The 22,152-nt window shown below is 34.7% G+C and overlaps 1 protein-coding gene across 3 annotated transcripts; it reads right to left on the reverse strand.

Annotated features, from left to right (window-relative positions):
- Nucleotides 1-238: 238 nt before the first annotated feature.
- TERB1 (telomere repeat binding bouquet formation protein 1) lies at nt 239-22,042 on the reverse strand. Of its 3 annotated transcripts, none has more exons than XM_054840287.1 (21): nt 21,448-22,042; nt 19,152-19,208; nt 18,091-18,201; nt 17,779-17,907; nt 17,186-17,317; nt 16,675-16,735; nt 16,467-16,582; nt 16,210-16,332; nt 15,527-15,679; nt 14,270-14,401; nt 12,713-12,838; nt 11,554-11,711; nt 10,399-10,760; nt 9,017-9,123; nt 7,641-7,730; nt 6,117-6,290; nt 5,547-5,627; nt 3,936-4,049; nt 3,439-3,551; nt 2,678-2,731; nt 239-2,085 (listed from the first exon to the last, which is right to left on the reverse strand). In XM_054840287.1, exons 2-21 carry the CDS (start codon nt 19,183-19,185, stop codon nt 2,056-2,058), a joined length of 2,400 nt encoding a protein of 799 aa, XP_054696262.1. In that variant the 5' UTR covers nt 19,186-19,208; nt 21,448-22,042; the 3' UTR covers nt 239-2,055. The 3 variants fall into 3 exon arrangements, with proteins under 3 accessions (XP_054696262.1, XP_054696261.1, XP_054696263.1); XM_054840286.1 differs by lacking the exon at nt 21,448-22,042 and adding an exon at nt 20,667-20,685 and having other exon boundaries at nt 2,678-2,890; XM_054840288.1 differs by lacking the exons at nt 17,779-17,907; nt 18,091-18,201; nt 19,152-19,208; nt 21,448-22,042 and having other exon boundaries at nt 2,678-2,890; nt 16,675-16,757; nt 17,186-17,219.
- Nucleotides 22,043-22,152: the final 110 nt, after the last annotated feature.

Consider the following 22,152-nt stretch of genomic DNA (forward strand, 5'->3'; position numbering starts at 1 on the left):
GGCAGCCGAACGTACCGAGAGGAAATTGCCTGCGAGCTTTAATTGCCACCCAAATTCTTACACCCCGCCAATAATTTTTGTTCTTCTAATAGAGCTACAAAACAAGTTCAGGAAGTTTTGGAAACATGCTTTCGTTCTGATTTGTCTGTTCATCTTTTCAAAGTGCTAAATACGGTAGTGGGTATTAATTATTCTTATGCAATTACATTTTTATGACGACTGTTTTGTGTAGATTTCAAAGCATTTATGCAAGAAAATTAATAAGATTATCAAGACCGTACAGTCAATCAAAAGGAAAGAAAAGAGTAATTGACTTGCACAAATTCGCACCACAGGTTTCTGCTTGCTTCTTGTCCATGTCTCTTCCCTTGTGGACCATACGAGAATGTTTCAATGATGTCTGTTTCAGCAACTTGCATTACGAGAGTAGTTGAAGCACCAGAAGAAGTGCTCAGGGAGGTTGTGGGAATTTCATCCTTGAAGATTTTCACAATTTGACAAGGTACTGAGCGACTTTGACTAACTTTAAAATTAGCCCTGCTCTGAGGAGCAGATTAGTTTACGGACTCCAGAGGTCCTTTCTGACCTAAATTATACCTAAGATTAGGTAAATTGTCAGTATTGCGATATTCTGATGTCATGTCAAGTAGATTTATGCCTTACATATTTTCTCCACTTGAAATATATTTAGGCCAGAATAATATGGATTACTAATACACATTTAGTCAATAGGTGAAGTAGCAGCTTGTCCAGACCAACTTTTGAGTCCTTGGAAAAATACTTTGTAAGGTAACAGACCAACATCTCCCCGTTGTGCATACCGCCCCTCAGCAGCCCTGTTGGCTCATATTCTGCAAATACATATACCAACATTTAACTACACTGCTTTGAATAGCTCCATTCAAAGACATCTTTTATAGATCCTTGAATATTATAATAATATAAAAATAAAATTGCAACAGCCCAAAATATTAGAAGACCTATTTATTATATCATTGGCATCATCTTTACTGCAAGCTCTCAGTTTTTGGTTATCTTGCCTGTTTTTAAGCATTTAAGCTACATGGTAGTGAAAACATAGTGCTAATAAGATAACTAAACTTTTTCCATAATAAATTAACTATCAATTAATTATTCCTTTATCAGAATAGATAAAAAGTACAAATGAAATACTGAGGTTATCACTGAAAAAAGTTACTAAGGCTTTCACTAAAGCTGTCTATAAAAATTGTATAATTAGCAGAAATGGTGGTTCTGCTCGCTCACTTGAATACACCAAAAAATGTCCAACTGTAAACAGAAGCCAAATTTTATCAGTACCTGCACTCAACTTAGTTCAATGCTGAAGTATTTTATGTAGGTCCAGGACTGTTTTCCCAGTCATTGATATCAGGCAAGAAATACTTAGCGTGTGGTTCAGCTGCAATCTTCTATCCAGAAGTTCTGACATTTCCACAAGCTTTCTATTTCAATTTACGTACTGTACCAAGATAAGATTCATCTACTACATGTAGCAGTGTTTAACCATACATTTGGTGTTTTCTGCCATAGATATATTTTTCTGCACACACAGCACACTAAACACACGACAAACTATTTTATCTGCCTTAAACATTTCACTGATTGAGAGGAAACATTCAGACACAACAACATTAACACTTACCAGTTTCTGACATAAAAGATTAATTCTAGCAATATAGCCTTTTCTTACAAATGGTATAAAGCAAACTATAAAAACATTAAAAAAAAGCCAAATCAAATGTTACATAAATCAAATGTTCGAGAAGGTTAACTTAAGTTTAGAAAAAAACCCATAAATTTTACTGATAAAGATTGTTAGCTATGTTAGCATTATTTAGGAAAAAACTTATCAAATTACATGTAATTTAAATTTACAAAGCATAACAACTCTGTCACTGAATGTTATCACTGAAAAACATGAGTCTGAGCCAATCTGGATTCTCCAAGGGCTCGTATTGTTGTGACAATACCTCACTGTTAAAAATGCTGTTCTTCAACATTCTGCAACAAAATCCAAAATACTCTTGAAAGATGTTATTGATGACCTTTGTTTTTTTCTTGCCTCTATAAAACGGAGATAAAAGAGAAAATATCAAGACAAATGTTGACACAAAACACTGCACAGTTTTAGAAAACATTTCAGTACAAAAACACTTGCCACTAAACACTCCCACAGGTATCCAAATCACAGCAGAAATGCCATCTACCCCATCCATAGAGAGCATCTTTGTGTGAGGAGCGTACACGTTAAACACAGTGAAAGCTGCCAGAGGTTTTCACAAACCATCATGAGAAAAGAGACTGAACAGAGAAAATACCAACTTCCTAATAAATAGAGGGATTGATTTAGAGTCCTTAACTGAAATTTTTAGCCTCTGTGTATCCTGGCAGGTGGCATTGGAAGGTTCAAAGGCTCTCTAATATTTTCCCAGTTTAGTTTCTCTCTCTGCACACAAGCCCTGATTGAATTACATCAGAGATCATTCTAATGCTTAGCACGCATTAGCTAAAATGTGACACAAAGCACAATCCTGTGGGTTGCAAATTGTGATAGCCCGGGGTTTTTTTTATTTTATTTTGCAAGCCATTTCAGGGGCAAAAGCTGAAAACTGAGCTGACAGCATATGTGATTAATAGAAAATTAAATTATAATTACTTGCAACTGTAACCTGTAGTATTTCTTGGAAAGATCAACACTTGTGCGTCCTTTCTGAAACGGATAAGACCACAGAATTAAATTCCAGTGATTACCCATTTTTTTTACTCCATTCAAAAGATAGTTAATTTCTTCAGTCGTGAAATCATTTCGGGTTCTTCTTCCCTTGTTTAAAGTTCTTGTGTTCATGTCCAAGGAACATATTTCATTGTTCTGCAAATATTTATTTTGGTGTAATTAAAAATTATGTAAATTTACATACTATTTCACATTTGGAAGTAACGCATTATTACTGACAACACAATCTTAAGTACTTCTAAAGAAATTATTTCTTTGTCAAGATAACAATAGTTCTTCAAGATTTCTTCACTGTCACACGCTTACTGAAATACGGTATTTTTTCCATGACCTTTACCTTCATTTCTGTCATGCCTACATAGTTCATACCTTTAGTATGTTTATTGTTTTAGGAATTCCTTTCTGTTATTTCTATATTATGCAAATTTTCATTAGTGCAGGAAAAAGCGTACCTCCATATCCATTATTCAGAAAGGACTGTCAGTTGAAAAATGCTTAACTCATTTCTGGGATAAATTAGTATGTCTGGAGTAGAATCAACAGAGGAATAGCTTTTTAATAAGGTTCACTTTGCTATTGGCCTCCTGTTAAAGGTGACTTAAAAAGAAATTATGCAGTTCATAATGATTTTATTCAGACATTTATAAATATGTGAGTGTATGATTAGGCTTTGTATAACTAACCTCATCTTTGTCACGTGAATATATGCGATTTTCTTTTAAGCACTGACATTCCTGGTTGCACATTTCTTCTACTTTTTGTCTCTTCAAGTTAGCATTTTGGGTTTTTTTGAAAGCTATGAAAATGTGAACAAGGCCACATCTTAGTTACTTTAAACTAAGTGAAATCTACTGTAAAACTGAATATAGCGTTGACAAAGGAACATTTCTTCTAATGAACTTGAATATGTAAATGTTGCTTTATTAGTAATATCTCATTTTCATTAGATCTTTTTCTCATCATTGATATCAACATATGATGATTATTTATGCATTGGAAGCAACTAGCAAATAATAGGAATTAAGTCAAACGTCAATAACACTATGACTGAAGGTACAAGAATGTATCTCTAAATCCTTAGCCATTTGTCTCCAAAAGCAAGCACAGGTGCTTTTCTCAATGCAAAACCCTGATCTTTAAGGTATGCTTGTTACAGAATTAATTTTCTGGTAATACTCACACTTTTCATATGTAGGTATCAAGTTATAGTCATCAGTCAACCTAGTATTTTTACTATGTTCATCTCTATTTGAAGTATTAGATTTGGTTTTTCTAAATGGAGTCAAAAGAATACCTTAAAAAAAACCCAAACAATAAAACATTATGCATCTTTCTTTAAAAAAACCAAAAACTAACCAAACAAACAAACCCCCCCACACACAGGTAATGTTTTAGGAATTAAAATTTAAGAGAGAACCATCTTTTAAGCCATACTACTATCTGGTCTTGGAAGAAAGACTGGAAAATTCAGTTTACTTCAGAAAATGTTTACTTGCTAAAAGGTAATATATTTAGTGCAATGGGCTCTTGAGATGAAATAAAGTTTGTGGGTTTTGTTTGTTGGGTTTTTTTTATTTTAAAAGACCTCTACAGCTATCATAGCCAAATTAATTAATTTCTGAATCTGAAGGGGAAAAAAAATATATATATATAAAAAAAAAAAATCAATCTACTAGCTTTTACCAGAAATTAATAAAGTAATGATGTGAACAAGTTTTTTGGAAATAGGAGACTGAAAATAAATTCCAGATAGGTGGGCTGATTTTTCAAAAGTCAATGTTTTTTAAAGTAATATTAATGTTTTAGAAGTTAAGTATTGATTTAGAGAGCTGCTTCAGCCTACTTTAAAATTTCTGGTCATCATTCATAAGAAACAGTATTGGGTACTAGTTGATGAATGTAGTAATGTATGACTGTAGGTGGAGCTCCACAGGGTGTACCCACAAACACCACATTCTGAAGAAAATTCCTTGTGAATTATGTAAAAATATATATTTGCAGAGTAAGGAAAAAAATTAACTTTTTTGCTATATTACAGAATAAAATACTGTAGAAGATATGTACTCTGCTATTTACAAATGGACAGGTGTTCTGTATTATAAATAATACCAGGTTTTATGGGCAACTGATGGTTCTGTAAAAATAGAGTTCCTAAACTGCACTGCAGAAACTGATGTAACTTATATTCACTTTTCCATCTCTACCTTGTTAATAACATCTTATTCAATACCTCATAGTACAGGACAGGTAAATAGATCTCCTGTACTTAATTTTCTGATAGGTTGTTCTCAGTTACTTGCTCTAGTATTGTATACATTAAGGTTTACCCCTTTAGCTATTTAGCACACAGAGACCCAAGACCTTAGCAGAGCTCCAAGCAGGAACAGAAACAAGTATAATAGGATAACATTGCTATAACTATATGATAGAGTGATGCTGAATCCAGGAACAGGCAACTGTACTGTGTTCTGATCCTGACTATCCCTCTCCATTTTAAATAATTAGTGCCACAAAACTGAAAAATAGCAGATGGCATGGCAGTAACCCTGACAGGATTCAAAGCAGTATCTACAAAGCAAGTGCCAGATAACTTCACTGTGAACTAATGTGCCTAACACAATTTCATGATTATAGACTATGCATATTCTAGCCTGTTAACATACAGATGTTTCACAGAATCCACAGGAAAAAAACCAAACATAATTACCATGGAAAGCTGTGGATAGGGAAAGTCCTGCAAAAGAATGAATTAGTAAGGCCTTTTGCATTAATTTCCAAACCAATACCTTACTTTGGAAACTATCCTTTTTGCTCCTAAAAGTTGATATTTCTGTATGCAGTCTGTCTTTCTTCACTGGGGTCAGCAGTATTTCTGCAAAATATAAGATTGACACCAGTACAAATGCCAGTTATTATTAATTGTTTATATTTCAAAATGCCTCCCTTAAACCAGAAAAATATAGGATGCGCTTTTAATTCATTAAGAATTATAAGCCTCTTACATCCATAAGTATGTAATACTAGAATGAAATGACCTTGTTATGATGTCATATATCCATTCACATTTATTTCAACTTCATGTATTCCCATCTATTAGTACTTGACTAACTGGCAAACAGAACAGTCTTATCAAAGCTTATAATGGGGATGTATCACTACTGCCAAGAAATACACAAGATCCTAAAACACAAGTGGCTAGTTCTGATCTGACTTAGTACAAATCATTGGTAAATCAAATTAAATGAGTTTACAAGAGCAAGAACAGGACAATCAGAATCAGACCCAAAAAAGGTCAGAATTTTAAATACAATTTAAGCCAGTAAGTTACAACTACTAAAAAAATTTTTAAAATCATAATTACTTTCATGAGGAGTTGCATATCTACTGTTGTTACAAACAGCCAATTTGCGAAGTTCCTTTTTATATCTCTCTTCAGCTTCCAGAATGACTTTGTGACTCTCACACTGGTATGGACAACTTTGCAACACCTTGGTAAAGGTTTTACTATTGAAGGAGAGTCCTCCTGCTGTACAACCTGGAAAAAAAAAAAAAAAAAACAACAGTATATTGTAGAAACAGCAAGCACAAATGCTATAGACACTATCATGAAGTTGAGTGTTTTATTTTGCTCACTACGATCGACAATTTGACCTCCAGTTTTCCATATACACATCTCAAAAAAGGTTACACTTTTATGTATCATCTTGAATATACTTACTTCTTGTTTTGTACTTGCTCTCTAAAAAAAAGCAAAACCACAAACCAAAACAGAAAAAACAAAAAATGTTTTCAACTTGACCTGTGGGACCAAGTTATACTGCACTTCAAGTACTACAAGCACTCCAGAAGTACTAAATGAGGCACGGATCCTCTACAGAAGTAAAAATATTAGTGGGATGGCAAGAAAAGGGCCTCAGTTTCTTTTGCACATTTATCCAGGAATCAAAATGCAAAATATGTCTTTGCTATGCTTTGAAACTTTCTCTGTAACAGTTATCTGTATTAACCTGAATAAATGATACATCTAGCTTTGGCATAAATTTCCTCACAGGAAGCCTTCCTGTTCATTTTTGAGGACATTCCTAGGGTAATTTATGGTTTAGTTATTCTTGGATGTTCTCACAGTTCATTACATCAGCTGAAGAAGTTCTGCACTGTGAGGAACTACAAGGGCACTGGTACATATCTGCAATATTCTAGCCTAAGATAAAGCAGTGCTAAAACTCAGGTTGAATTTAGTTTGACAACTTGGGTTCATATGCCTAAATGATAATCAAAGGTGGGTTATGGGCTGTTTTGGGGGTTTGGGGGCTGGGGTGGGTGTTGTTTGTTTAATAAAGAGACACAGGCTTGATTACAAAATCCACATACAAATCCTGAGTACCAGCAGCATTCTTATAAACTACTGATAAACCATGTTTAGAAAGTAGATGGGGTAACTGAGGGCTGCAATTATGGATTACCATAAAACTGACTGCCTGCACTTATAGCAGTAAGGCAGAAAAAACAGAAGGGCTGCAGAATACTTAGAAGGCTTAGCAGGGCAGGGCTACATGTTTTTCCTCCCTCTTTCCAATCAGAGAAAGGAGGAAAACACCCACTCTTAAGTATTCTTGTAAGTAGTGTGTCGTCTTTTAAGCTGTTGTATGTTCTGTCAGTAAACCCATAGTAATAAAAGATACATAGACCAAAACTGGAATATGTAAGCTTTATTTCAATATTTATGTTTTATTTTGGGGGCAGAAGAGGAAGCAGTTAAGAATTACATAATAGGTAATCCAAATGATGTGTTAAAATTCCTGTATGTCGGTTTATTACTGCACTGTTGACTCTTTAAGGCTTCATTTTATGCACTCAGGAAAGAAAGACGTAAGATAATATTTACCTAAACACCTTAAATGTGCCATTTTATGGGATGCAGATGTAGTTGAAGTACTTTTTTCTTTGGTTATCTCTGAGTAGAATGAATGTTGATCTACATTAGAAAGGGAAAAAAAGACTAAGAAAATGCAACCTATCTTTTGCCATCGTAATCATCCATCAGCATACCTATATCCAACTGTATTTTCTATTTGTAGATTATTAAAGTCTAAGTTACATAACAGCAGAAAATCCAAATTAAATTCCTGAAGTTAAATGGATCGCATTTACATTTTTGTAAATCCAGAATAATTACATTTAATTCAGTGCTTTTTCATCACTCTCCCAAAGCACATTACTTCAACTGGAACACAGTAAAATAACCCTGTAAACTTACATTGCTTAACTAAGCTCCATAAACTTTATTTCTATTCAGAATCAGCAGCTGAAAAATGTGACGTACTGGAATAATACTTAGTCTCCATTTAAATAGGTATAACCTGGAGATCAGCTTGGTCACCTGTAAAGCTACCATTCTGGCAAATACTAATCTAATGAATAATTACAAGTTTTATAAATTAACAGGAAACTAAATTATGAATAAAGATTTGATTGAACAGATCCCAATTCTGAAATAAATATATCATACCAAGAAGATCAATGCAAATCTGAAGAACATTTATCTTGAACACATGTTCAACATGTTGGAATAGCTTCAGGCAGAAGTCACTCTCATAGGTAGGTTTTATCCCCAATCTTACAAGTACAAAACCAGCATCCTTACGCATTTTCTGTTAATGGCTTTCATTGTTCAGTACAGATTGCGTTCAGACTAAACTTAAAATATTTTATCTGTGATACATTTATTTGAATAGTTAAAATCAATTAAAAAAAGAAAGCTAAAATATGTAGTATAAGAAAAGTAGAATAAATATTCTCCTGGTAAAATTCTGTACAATATAAAATTCCAAAACTATGCAAACAATTAAAGGATATTATACATAATGTAGTCTGTCATCTAATGATATATAACTTCTGATAAAAAAGTAGCATAAAAGTACACAAAACTAATTAAAATCTCACTAAGAACAAAGTTATCTAAGAAAGAAATATGTTTAGCTATTTGTACCTGATGTGCATATCTGTTTCATATTTTTAACAATCTCTGCTGGTTGTTTAAAAAAGTGTTCACTGGGAAGATCAAAATGTGAACAAATTAAAAAAAAAAATCAAACTTCACCACATACGTTTACCTGTAAATTAATACACACATTCCAAAGGCAAAACAAAAACCACATTAAATGTATAGAAGATAAAATTCTAAAAAAATTATTCTAATTATGCCAAATTACTGGACTTCTGATATGCAGCATATGATCATTGTGTTAGAAATCTGTTTACCAGAGATCTGTGATGAGCATCCCTTGCAGTGCTGTTCAGCATGTCTGGTCCAGCATTTGGAATGCAGTGCTTTCAAAGGATGCTGGTTTCCAGAGTCATTTGCAGTTCTGGTTCACATAAGGATTGCTTAGTGCACATGAAACAAAGACTTCAAAATACTGTAGCCTTCACCAGGTGTAGCAATTGCTCTAAAAGGTAATTGATTTTCTTCTTTTCTTACACTGATTAACTTTTATGCAACCAACATGCTCCTATGACATGATGATCATGCACTTTTCTGCGTCATTGACTACCTTCAAATGCTGCAGGAGCAAGGAGCCTAATCTGTGGTTATGCTTGGGTAACTCCTGTTTTCACACAAATACATATGCAAGCACAGAGCGCTTCTTTTTTTTTAATTGATTTCTTAATAGTTTTGTGCTTCAGAGGTCAGAACAACAAATAAAGAAGCTGTGTGAAATTATGCTAATCAGTAGTAAAGCAAAATTTACTTGAATGTACCATGGAAAATATCCTAGACTCTTGATCATTTCTGTGGAAGATACAATATCATGCATGCAAGGAAACTGCACAGGAGCAGGGGCCAGCCAGCCAGCCATAAAAAAGCACAATAAAAATGTGGAACTCAAAAAAAACAAGAAAGAGAGAGAAACATAATTTAGTTCACACATTCTCATTTCCTCTCATGAGGGATATGCCAGAAAAAAATTCAAGATAATGGAATCTGTACTTGTCCTTGCAAGCTGCCTATAATTAATTTTTTATCAGTAGGAAAGATAACCATAAGAAGCAAAAGAAAAAGGAAAATAAGCATTTCTATGAGAGCAATGAGCAAGAGAACAGTGAATGACTAAACAAGGCTGTATCTTTTTCTTCCCAGGCAGGGAAGCAACTGAATATGAGGGGAGAAAAGAAGGTGGGGGATGAGGGGAAGGTTTTTCCCTAGTTGGCAGGCACTCCAATTTTTTGCAGAGCAGTTCTGTAACTGCTGTTTTCCTAGCAGCTGCATATTACAGAAGTCTCTGTGGTTTCGTCCAAACCAATGAGTCGAATCTTGATCTACTGAATCAGTGAGAATTTTGAGGCAAAAACTATGGATGCTTTTTCATCACTATGTTGAAGGCATTAGAACATGGTCTGTAACAGGTTCTCTATACAATCCCTCAGAAGCCTACCATTCAGAGAAAAAGACTATGTCTATAATCTTTGATCTGTGATGTCAAAAACATTTCCACAGAATATTCACTAGCGAGCCACCAAAAGGCTATTTCTTTTCACTAGGAGAAAAAAACGATAGTAACAGATATTTTAAAAGGCTGACATTCTATTTGGAAATTACTAAAGAAAAGCAACAATATTTTGCTTAGGTATAAGATACTTACCTTACTTGAAGAATAGACTGATTTTTTACACAAGCAGTTTTTTCATTTATACTGTGACTTTGAAGTACACTGTCTGCTTGCAGTTTGTTAACTGAACATGGAATATTACTCTGTTCGCTTTGTCTAGTAGAAGCATTTACTGGATCCATAGTGTTCACTATTTCATTTTTCAGTGGAAAAGAATTTACAGATTGAGCAAGAACCTGATCATCCAACTTAGAGGTCAACTGTGGACAATGTACTACTTTATGTGTTCTTTCTATATAAGCGTTTGGATCAGCAGGATTCACTTCGTAGTATTTTGATGCTTCAATATTGGCTTCTGAAGATCTGTCTACAAATACTCTTCCTTGCACTCTTTCCTGTATTGAAAAATACTGGTTAGTGACTATATAAGCTCTATAAAAATATTAAATATATCTAGTAACAATAACTAGGATAGACCCGTCTAACTCTAAAGGTAAAGCAAATTCCAGAGAAGCTTCAAAAACCCGAGTTGAGAGCCAAGAGAGCAATGCTGCTGAAGGTGTTGAAGGGGTAGTTATTAAGTGATAGTTCCAAGCTGAAGCAATGGATTTGCTACTAATACAAGGCATTTCTGGAAATGAAAAAATTTAATTAACTTAGATCCAGCTAAACAAAAACTTGCTATTCCACACCCAGAGATACCAAGTAGTTATACAGCACAAAGAAAATATGAAACAACTTGATTTCAGTTTATGTTCACATTTCTCCATTATCATCTATCCATGATAGCTGTACAATCATGGGCATTTCATGTGTGCAAATATTAAAATTATAGGTTCAAACTAAACTAAAATTTAAAATTTAAAAATAAAATTACAATTAAAAATAAATCCAACTCTTGTTTCTCCAACTTAATTGATCTAAATTTTATAGAAAAACTGGTTTTCTAATAAACCAAAATTCTTCATAGTAATACAGATGCCTGCATTCTCTGATTGCCCTGCATAGTTCTAATTTTGTATGATATACAGTAATGGTAAAAGTTGCAGGTTGTAGTTTCACACACGTCCAATGTTTTCCTTACTTTTCTAGCTCACACTGAAATTATCATAAGGATTTACTTTCTATTTCTCCCTAAACTGTGGAAAGATTTGCTTAGTTTTACCCTACTTCTGTAAATAGGCCAACCTCATCATGTTCTTTTTCAATCAAGTTTATTCTGTGTAAAATTTCTTTTGCTTTCTTCCAGTAGTCTTGTAGATTTCTTTTTCTGACTTCCACATCCAACTCTTCTGCATTGTTCATGTTTAATGAAGTATCATTTATTTTCAGGGACAATTGTTCAGCTTTATAAAATATAAAACAATATTAATATTCCAAATTTTATCACTGAACACCTTAATAAGTATTTATTATATTTTAGTACATTGAGGGACAGCCTGAATAATTTAATGCAAAATATAACCTCTTAGTAGCAATTTTATATAACTGTTAATTTAAATTTACACATAAATGTTAATACACTTCAAATATAAACTGCAGTTACAAGAGGTGAGCTTGCATTTATAGTTACTATAAGCTGTTTACACAATGATGCTGTGCTCTAAAAAATTACTTCTATCATGGACTTAGTCCTAACTCTATAGGTCCTTTACCAGTATGGGTCTCTGTTTTATTTAAAAAACAACTCCATATTAATAGACACTGAAAATCACCATACCTCCTCAATCTTAAACAAAACTCTCATGTTATGTTTTCAGTACAAAATGTAGATACGTGCTTTTTACCAACTATCAATTGCATAATACCTTACATCAATTGCATAATACCTTACATGCTTTAGAGATTAAAGGACATGGTGTCTTTCTGTTTCATTGGTAGTATTATACAGTTAATTAAAAACACTTAAACAGGTTATTTTAAAAGTAAAAATAAAGATATTTTAATATTGCAAAATAATTGTAGTCATGGTGATTTCAGGCTTGATTATCTACTGGTTTAGTCTCTATGGTACATACCCAGGACTAGAGAACCAATTGTGTGTTAAATGACAGGGTTAGTATTTTGCACATAATTCATAGATGGGAAAGTTTTTAAGAACTGGGCCTACATATATAGGTTTCACAAATGCGTTACTGCAACATCATTGGAATTTTTACTTCTCTTTTTTTCTGCCTAAATGCCATAGTCAGTCCATGGTGGGAAATACGCAACTTTTCTGCAGAAAAACTTCTCTTGGAGTACACAGAATTACAAAGCTGCTACAGTTAAAAGAATTTAGAAAGTCAACAGAACTTAAAGATTGAAATCATCTCTGTAATTTTTAAAGCAATAACAGTAAGCTTACTCATTTGTTTGCAGTTTTGCAGCACAAAAGTAGCAGCTTTGTTTAGTTCCTCATCCTGAGACTCAGTTAATACTTGAATCATAAGTGGAAGACCATTGTTCTGGAGCAGTTCACACTGGTTTTCTTCTAAAATAGGATGTTGTAAAGGAAAATAGATTGGTTTCATCCTTAAACACACTTAATCTTACATTAATTTTAGAAACTAATACTAGTAAATTTCAGGGAAATTCTGGAAAAGAGATTTTCACTATGGATCCAAGGATGCTGTAATGACCTGCTACCCCGGTTGCAGCAGAAGCACTCTAGACCATAGCTCAAAGTTCTTGTAAGAAAACTGAAGGAGGACTGAGACAAATTATATGACAGAGATCCAAACTCATATAATTGACACCTAAAACACTTTAATTATGGCTTCTGTATTTCTTTTCCTCTGGTATATACTCCTAAAGTATATATGCTACATTTATGTAAGCCTTGAGATGCAGAAATATCAAAAGCTTAAAGTTTGTAACTAGCAAAACTCTAATAAAATTAGTAGTTTAATCCTGGTGTAGTTAATCTGTGCCTCCTCATTAACTATATAATTAGCTAAATTTCTTAATTGTGATCTCATTTGCAGTATGTATTTATAAAACTGACAGCTTTCTAAAAATAGTTCTTTGTTGTCTAAACTTGATAAAACAAAGGAATCAACAGAAGATGAAATATGATTATTTTTGTCAGTGATGACATTTTAAGATAAACTCTTATTCTGTTGGTTTAATCATATTTCTATTTGAAAGACATTTTCCATTAAGCTTTGTTTCAATTAATTCTTCATGATAAAGTATCTTTTAAAATATCAGATTTATCTAAAATATTAGATTTATGACCTACTGACCTAATTATTGAACTTGTTATTGACATTTAGAGTATGATAATCAATCAGGATTTTTGAACATAATACCTTTTTTTGCTGTTCTGAACATACATGAGAAAAAACAGTATAAATAAACAATGATCAGTATCTCATTATGTCCCATTCTGTTTGCTTGTACTACCATAAAATACCAACTTAAGTATTATATTTTCACCAGATACGCTTGGGAAAGCCCAGAGGAACCTGGCAAAAACCTTTCAGGGTTACCTACTGCTTATGTTACTTCAAAAACAATACTGTTATATAGCTTTCTAAAAAAATAATAGCTATGTAAACAGTGGACAGAAGCTGTATATATCAAGGACCATTAAAATAGAGCTCAAAAAGACTTATTTGGTATGTATATATTGTAGTAATTTTCACGTCTGGAGGAATTTTACCCTGTGATACCTAAGCCCAGCTCTGAATTCTTGCATAATAGTCTACTTTTTCTAAGCTCTTAAAGATACTATCTGTTAACAGGTTTTAAAATTTAAAGATGGAACATTATAGAAAACATTTTTTTTTAATATTACTATTACATTATTTGACGGAACTTTCCCTCGTATTCCAGTCTTGACGAAATGACACCATTGAAGTAGTCAGTGTATGAGAATATAGAAGAAACTGACAGAAAGAAAAAAGAAAAAAAATCTTACCGCAAACTTCAGTACAGTGTCCAATTGTTAGAATAATACTAATTTTTTCTCCTGTATCCAGAGTGTCATTGGACAGCAGCTTCAGTAGCTCTGACACAGTGTGATACTTTGTCAAGACAACACCCATGGCAGCTATTATGTTAAAAATAATTTGAAGAAAAATAAACTAGATGGATGATGCCTGTATACTTACTAAGCATAAAACACTGTTTTTGAAGGGAACTCTACAGACCTCTAAAAGACTTAGGCATGCATAGTCCTTCTCTTCTCTCTCTTTCGTTCTAACACTTAAAATTACCACATCCCTCTTGGTGCAGTAATTCTGCCCGTGCTACTCCCCATATCCAACTCTGCCCTTTCTCCCAGATTGTGCTCTATAGAGATATGGTAGGAGATCTGATAATTAAGGGCTTTGCGATGTGCAAGTTTTGTAGACCTCTTCTGAGTTTCTCCACATCCTTTATCATTCCAGAATAGAGCAAGAAAGCGTGGAATAAAGTTTGACACATAGACTATCTACCACAAAAAGAGCCAGGAATGTTGCTGGTAGAGGCCAACCACTTCCTGAAACTAGGAACACCACTGCTAGTACATACGTGCTGAAACCTAATCCTGTCACGTACCAACTTCTTTGAAACTAGGCTCAAAAGTAGCGCAGGTATGTGCTTTTAAACTTTTTTGAACTTCTGTTAGCAAGCTTTTATGGCAGAAGTGTCAAATATAATAATCACGGCCAACAGCACAGATTCATCAGGCTGATAGGTTTCTCAAAATGTTCGGATGGAATACACAAAGACCTCATTTAGGATAGCACTATCCAGACAGTAAATCAGAATAAAGATGTGTTATGCAGATGTACCACATTTGTTCAGCTCCACACCCGAGTTACCAAAGCTTCCTAACACTTACAAAGCTTATTAGCTGAGGCATAGGCCTACAGAAACGCAGCTCTAACTCCAGGATCCAAGATGACTGCCACACCCAGTTCTCAGCTTTACTTACACAAAACTATCCCTAGTATTTTTACTTTTCACTTTAGTTTGAATTTCATTATGTTTGTTTAAGCAACAATACGAAAGTAACCCACCTCAGATGAGCTGAGGTTTGAATTTTTAAAATCTGCAGTATCAACTGGGATGTATATAACTTAATTGCCTTTTAGCATCCATTCATATCACTTTGCCACCAAAACTAGACTTTAAAAATTGCATTTAAAAATTACTATATGTAAAAAATGGTAGCAGTCTTTTCACTCACAGTCATTAGCAATGCAGGCATCCAGAGTCTTTGTTACTACTACTGCAAGTTTTGTGCTTGAGTGACTCATACAGGAATCATGCATCAGCTTGATGAGAACTTTAGCTAACGTATCCAATCCTCCAACAGAAACAAAATATTTCTGCACATATGCTTAGTGAAAAAAGAAAAAAAAATGTGTCTTAAATAATACAAGTTGCAAATTGTGTTAGCATTTTATCAGTTGGGCTCATCACAATTTTTCTGTGCATGTATTAATCATTACATTACCACCCATACAACAGAACTGAAGTTGGATAGATATTAATCTCAAAAAATGTAGTAATTGTCTTATAAAATAGTTACAGGAAACATACAGCCCTAATACATGCAAACAAGCAGCAAACATTATGGCCAAGTTCTACCTAAGACATTGTTTTCAGAGATGTAATAATGACTTGTATTTGTAAAATACTTTTAATCAAAACAGCTTCCAAATAGTTTTTACTGACCTTAGTAAATATAGCCAGTTTGTGGCCTTAAGCACAAGGCAGTGCAAGTAAAGATGGTGGAATATAGTTTTCAGAGTAAAAGTTGGAAGTACAGCAAATGAATTTGTAGAGATTAGCAAAAAGAAAACACACACATAACTATCAAATTACTTTTACAAAAGAAAAACTATTTAAAGCTTAAGGTGTACTTACAGTTATTTGCAACTGTAAGACCAACAAATGAACAAATAGGACGAACTATCTCAGGCTCTGTGCAACTTTCAAGCCACTCTTTGGCATACGGAAAAACTGAACAGCAAATGTTTTGATTATCTTCTGGAAAAGTGAAAACAAATAAGTCCAAATCAAAATGCAATATGAAATTTCAGTTGAACAGTAAAAATGAAAACAAACTGTTATCACTTTAGAGAAATACTTCAAACCTTTTTCACAATGTTAACAACACTTACCATTCTGAGGATTGTTAACACAGGCACAGAGAGTACTGCAGACTGAAGACCACAGCTGATAGCACTGATTAGTATTTTCATCTGACAGATTCACCACAGATGTGGAAAGAGTTGTTCTGTTAAGAACAATGCAAACAAGTCCCAAATAGTCAAGCAAACGTAACTCATAAATAGCCTATCATTTTCAGTTTGAACTGCAACTGTTTACCTGAATAACTGTAGCAGAAGACCAATGCAGCCTGTATCTCTGACATAGGTTTGCCCACTTTCTAAAAAAGAACACATGCAAGGCTCCAAAGACACATGCAACTTGAGACAAAATCTTAATGTCAAGTTTAATTTACATATTTACATTGTATTTCCATTTCCTAAGCGTATATCCCCCCCAAAAAACCCCAAATACCAAATCACACCAACACTTTGGCAAAAATGTTTCATTTCTTTCTCTAATTTTTTTCTATACGTTGTCAGAAACTACTGGTTTGCATTTTTTTTTAAACTATAATTTCATTTTTAGAACTAAAACATTTTCTGCTATTTAAGGAAATCCCAGTGAGCAATGACCTACTTACACAATTCAGGTTCAGTTACATTCAACCATTCATCTTTATAAATTAACTTTACCAAAACATTATTTATTGAGTGTTCCAAATTTCTGTACTGCAGATTGGCAAACAGAAAAAATTGGTGTTATAACACAGAAAAAAAAACCAACTTACTATTATTTGAAACCAGTACTAAGATGACATAAACAGACATTCTTTTCAAGTTCACACCAGAATCCTTATTAATCAAAAATAAAATGAGGTCTTCAAACAATGCAGAAGTACACAAAGTTTGTTGACAATAAACTGAAACCAGAAAATAAAAACCATTAAGTCCTAAAGCAAGCCATTCATAATCCTAAATTCTTTTTGTAATATAGTAACTAGAGTCTCAGTTGCATCCAACATGTGGTGAGTGGAGACAAAACAGAACTATAAAGTGACTGAGGGCTTCCTCCTGTAGTCAGTTCTACACCAACCAGGACCGAGGCAAACTTTGGAACCATCTGAATCATTTAACACTTGCCACCGAGGCAGAGAAGTAGTACAGCTGTCTGGTATCATAAAGACATGCTGTTTACACAAATCAACAAGGTATTTCTCCAAATCTGGGGATGGACAGTGAAAAGTGGCACCTTTACTGCCCCTCACTTGAGCTGATAATCTTGTAATACAATTTTAACAATAACAGAGACAAAGCACAAGCAGAAGTAATAACATGGGATCATAATTCATTCAGAAATACAAATAATATTACTTATTATTACCATTACTCTCCATTATAATTCCTAATGCAAATAAAGCCGCTTCCTTTACTATGCAATGAACACTTGACTTTGCAAGATCATTTATAAACATCAAACCACCAATTTCTCGAAAATATTCGCTTGCTTCACCTACAACAGAAAAAAGAACAAAAATTAAACTTGTGTTTTTGTTTCTCTGCAAAATGAAAGCCTTCCAAGATTTTATAACTTCTCAATTATCTTTTAGAGTTTTTTTTACACTGACAACCAGCTTCTTAACATATATTATGAACATAAATGATTGTGTTGTTTCTAAGGAAAAGCACTTCTTACTGTTTTGTTGACAAATTGAATAAATAGTGATCAAAGCCTCTTTCTGAGATACAGGGCAGTCCATCTGGTATTTAAGGCATTCAAGCAGTAAGTTCAGATCTGTTTTCACATCTAAGAGCAAACACAGAAAACTTTGTGAAAATAGTTATCTTTTCTTTATATTAATCTATTTAGTATTACAATAAAGCTGTCCAAAAATGTAGTATATGTATTTTAAAGAAAAAAAAAAAAAACAGTGAGCAAAAATGGAGCTATGCCTCTTCTACCCATCCATAAATAACAAACATACCTAACCTAAAAATATTCTTCTCCATAGTTTGTTATTTGAGCATGATTTCCTTTGCAAAAGTAACAGCCCTCTTTTAATATGCCTGGCCTTTAATTACTAGTAACTGTTGTAAATGTGATGTAAATTACTAAATACTAAACTTGCAATTGCAAGGTGCATTAAGTGTGTTTAAGTGAATAATACAGAACCATGAAAATATTCGGAGTGAAAATACAATTGAAAATCTAGAGTGAATAGTGAAAGAATCCAACAAAGCAAGGCTTACTATTTGATATTTAGTTACAGAAGACTTAATCACTTACCACAGCAGCTAAAATCTTGAATCAGGTTGTTAGGTTAGTAAGTTAACACCAAGCATTTTCTGGGCACCTACATACAACCCTAGGTAGGTTAACCACTTTGAAAATCTGTTTCTTAGTCCTTTGGGTATAATAAAGAGACTTATTTGATAATTATTTGCAACAGTAACAGCAGATATTGTATATTTTAAATACTTGTAAGGTTTGGGGTTTCTTAGAGAAGTTAAAATACAGTAAAAATGTGAGTAAATATTAACAAAAAAAAAGGACTTTGTGGTGGTATTATATACTGTTTGAAAGTTTGTCATTAGATTTGCCCTTTAGCTATCCAATACAGAATCCAAAAATTTGGCAACAAGGAAAAAGAACGTTTCCCCAACAGCTCACCATACCATGACAGATCTATCACAGTCTGCTAAAACTTCGTAAAATCGATGCAGATAATAAATGACAAATTATATTAGGGATCTTACCACACTGTTTTTTCTGCACCTTTTGATTTTCCATTTTGGTTGTAATCCCTTCTTCTTCTACAATGGAAAGGAAAAATTGTTTTCTTTTCTGTTTAGATTGGCAGTGTTCATAATATTGTACACAGTATAAATTAAATATTTTTTCTTAATGTATACTCTTTCACATTTTCTGGTTTTACACTATCATCTGATACACACACAGTTTAACATGTTCTTTCATGGCAAAGATTTTATTTGGAAATACAGTATTTTAGAGTAACACTGCATTTATAACTACTGTGTTGCTATGTTTTGTAAGTTAACATTTTGCAGAAATCAGGTGATTCCATGTTACTGTTGTGAGGCACCAAAGACATCCCAGTCACTAAAGATATACCTATCTCTGTGTCATTTATCACAATAAATCTGATCTAATTTTCCTTACAATAGGTTGCCAACTTTGTCATCAGCCAACAACTGGAGCTCCAAGTAATGTTACGTAGAGGATCAAGTGTGTCTGACATCTACTGTAAAACACTCAGCCTCCTACTGCTACTCAGTGAGCCACTAACCCATAACTAGGTGGTTTTATTGGTATTGATCAAAACCAAAGACAATCAGCATGAACTGAGACGTTATTTCTTAAACTAAGAATTTATTTTACTTCACCAAAGAAACAATCACATTACATGAATGATGTAAACCAGAAAAACCCACTGCATTGACTTTACTTAAACCTAACGTGTCAGCATCTGAGAGTTAGTTGAGCAGCAGTCAGAGTGAAATTCAGGTTTGGAAGCAGAAAGATGGTCCCTTAACCAGACCCCAAGTCCCAAACACAAAGAAAGGTTGATGCAAACATCATAGTAACCTATTTCAAGCTCTCAAAAATGAGCTAGCTCCAGGTAGAAACGTTAAATCAGTGATAAATACAGCTTAATAACGGATTAGTTATCCTTCTCAAAGTAGAACAAAGGCTCTAAGAAATACCAGTGTCATCTTAACGAAGACAGACAGCCCTGCTTTCCATTTAGTGTTACCAATTGTCCCCATTCCTTTGCTGCTTCTATTAGTTCAAATGCTCCATACACATCCTTAGAATAGCATTGGTAAAGCATGTGTTTTGAGAGGGAATGTTTAAAAATAATTAATTTTCCTTTATCTTTTTAGAAGTAGTACTATATATGCATTTCATTTTCTTGCAGATCTAACGCTGCCACAACAGCAGAAAGCTTGCAAGTCTTCCTCACCTCTTTTTGCCCCTACTGATACCCCCCTGATAGCCCAGGAGAAAACAAAAGCTACCTACGTATGCCTTAACAAAAGAAAGGCTGTAAAAATGAGCTCACTTTGGAGCTAGTTTCATATCAGTAAAGTTTAATTAAATACACATTTATACAATTAAAGAGCCTTTAATATAAGAAGCACAAGAGTTTTTTTGAACACTATAGGAAGATATATCTTGACCTTAACTGGATCTTTTTTCTTTTGTAACATACAGAAGGTACACAAAATAATACTCATAAGCCAGCCTACATTAAAATGCAAATAGCCCAACTCTGTTGTTGCATCACAGGGCGAGGATGAAAAGATAAACAACAGGATTTGCTGCAACAGACTTCTGGCAAATGTTGCCTATAAAAGAAAATAGATTAACTCTTCCCTATCAGTTATGGAAAATAAGCCAGTAACATCCCTTCAAGCCTCAAAAAAACCCTACTTTAAATAAAGGACAGATGTACTAATCTGTCTGTTCAGCAGCAGTAGAGCACGCGGTTTGACCATTCAGGAAGACGGGCATAGGAGGTCAGTGGGGCTCATGCGGAGGCTGATGGGAGCATCCCGTCAGTCAGGGCCTGGGCTGCACTCACGCAGCCACAGCAGGACAGGGGCGGCCAGGGTCAGGGGTACTTCTCCTTTCTAAACCCCTGGTCAAATCCTGTACCTTGGAAGAAGTCTGGATTGTTAGTGTTCTATTGAAATCAAAATTCACACCAGCAGCTAAGGAAGCATCTGCTAACTTTTGAGAAACACTGTTCAGTGTAACAGACCTTTGAAGTCTTCCAGTACTATCTTAGCATTCATCCCATCTCTCCTCCCTCTCAGATGAGCCATGTATGATTTATGGCTCATTATCAGAGTTTGACTTTGAAGTCTTCACAAGTACTCCAGATCATCCCAAATATAAAAAGGGAAGAACAGATAAAAGATTTTAAAAGGCCAGCAGTCTAGAGATGAAACACCAAAAGCATTTTCCTGCCATCTTTTGGCGGGGGCGGAATATCAAGAGGACGGAAATAGGGCACGGATTAGCTACCTGCTCATCCGGCAGCGGGAGCGGTTCTGCTCAGCCACGACGGCGACCGCGGTACCGGCCCCTCCCGCGGCCTGAGGCGAGCGAGACACCGCCCTCAGCCGCGCGCCCTTCCCGCCCCGCCGCGGCGCGCGGCCGTTAGCCCCTTGCCCCGCCCCGCCAGGGACCACCCGCAGCCAGCGCCGACCGGCGGGCTCGGGGTGGAGCCCTTGTACCCTCCCCGCCCAGCGCCGTCCGAGCCTGGCCGAGGCGCCGTGCCCGGGCTCCGGGGAAAGCGCTGGGGGTCCGAGGCTGCTCAGTTTCCACACACTGCGCGTCGAGGTGGGGTAGTTTCCAAAATGCAGTTAACTTGGCCTTTGCCAAACACCAAGGCTGCAGGGAGGAGAACCTAAACTAGGTTAATACAGTTAAAAGAGCCAAGCTTACAGGCATATAATCCCTTTCTGAATGCCCTTGAACTCAGTAAAAGGTATAATAATAACTTACTATTATTACTACTGCTTTCCCTAGCTCTTTTCTCAGTTAGATCCTCAGACCATCCCAGTTACATTAGCCTTTTTCAACCTTCTGCCAGTCCTTCTTCAATCTGAAGAGCAGCAATTTGAATATTCAGCTCTGCTGCAAACTAGGTAAGCCAGTTAGTAAATTAATTCACTGTAGCAAAGAACAGCTGCTGCTTTTTTCTTTCACAGGTCAGAAAATTTTAGA

This window comes from Grus americana, chromosome 13 (genome assembly GCF_028858705.1).
Source record: "Grus americana isolate bGruAme1 chromosome 13, bGruAme1.mat, whole genome shotgun sequence".
Lineage (NCBI taxonomy): Eukaryota > Metazoa > Chordata > Aves > Gruiformes > Gruidae > Grus > Grus americana.

What these genes read in the sequence shown, in the direction of transcription:
- TERB1 (XM_054840286.1), bottom strand. Translation starts at nt 19,185, where the DNA reads ATGGAAAATCAAAAGGTGCAGAAAAAACAGTGTG. An exon ending in TTGAAAAAGAACATGATGAG is followed by an intron (nt 10,761 to 11,553) that starts GTTGGCCTATTT and finishes TTTTCAATACAG; the next exon opens with GAAAGAGTGCAAGGAAGAGT. An exon ending in ATGCTCATCACAGATCTCTG is followed by an intron (nt 7,731 to 9,016) that starts GTAAACAGATTT and finishes TTTCTAATGTAG; the next exon opens with ATCAACATTCATTCTACTCA.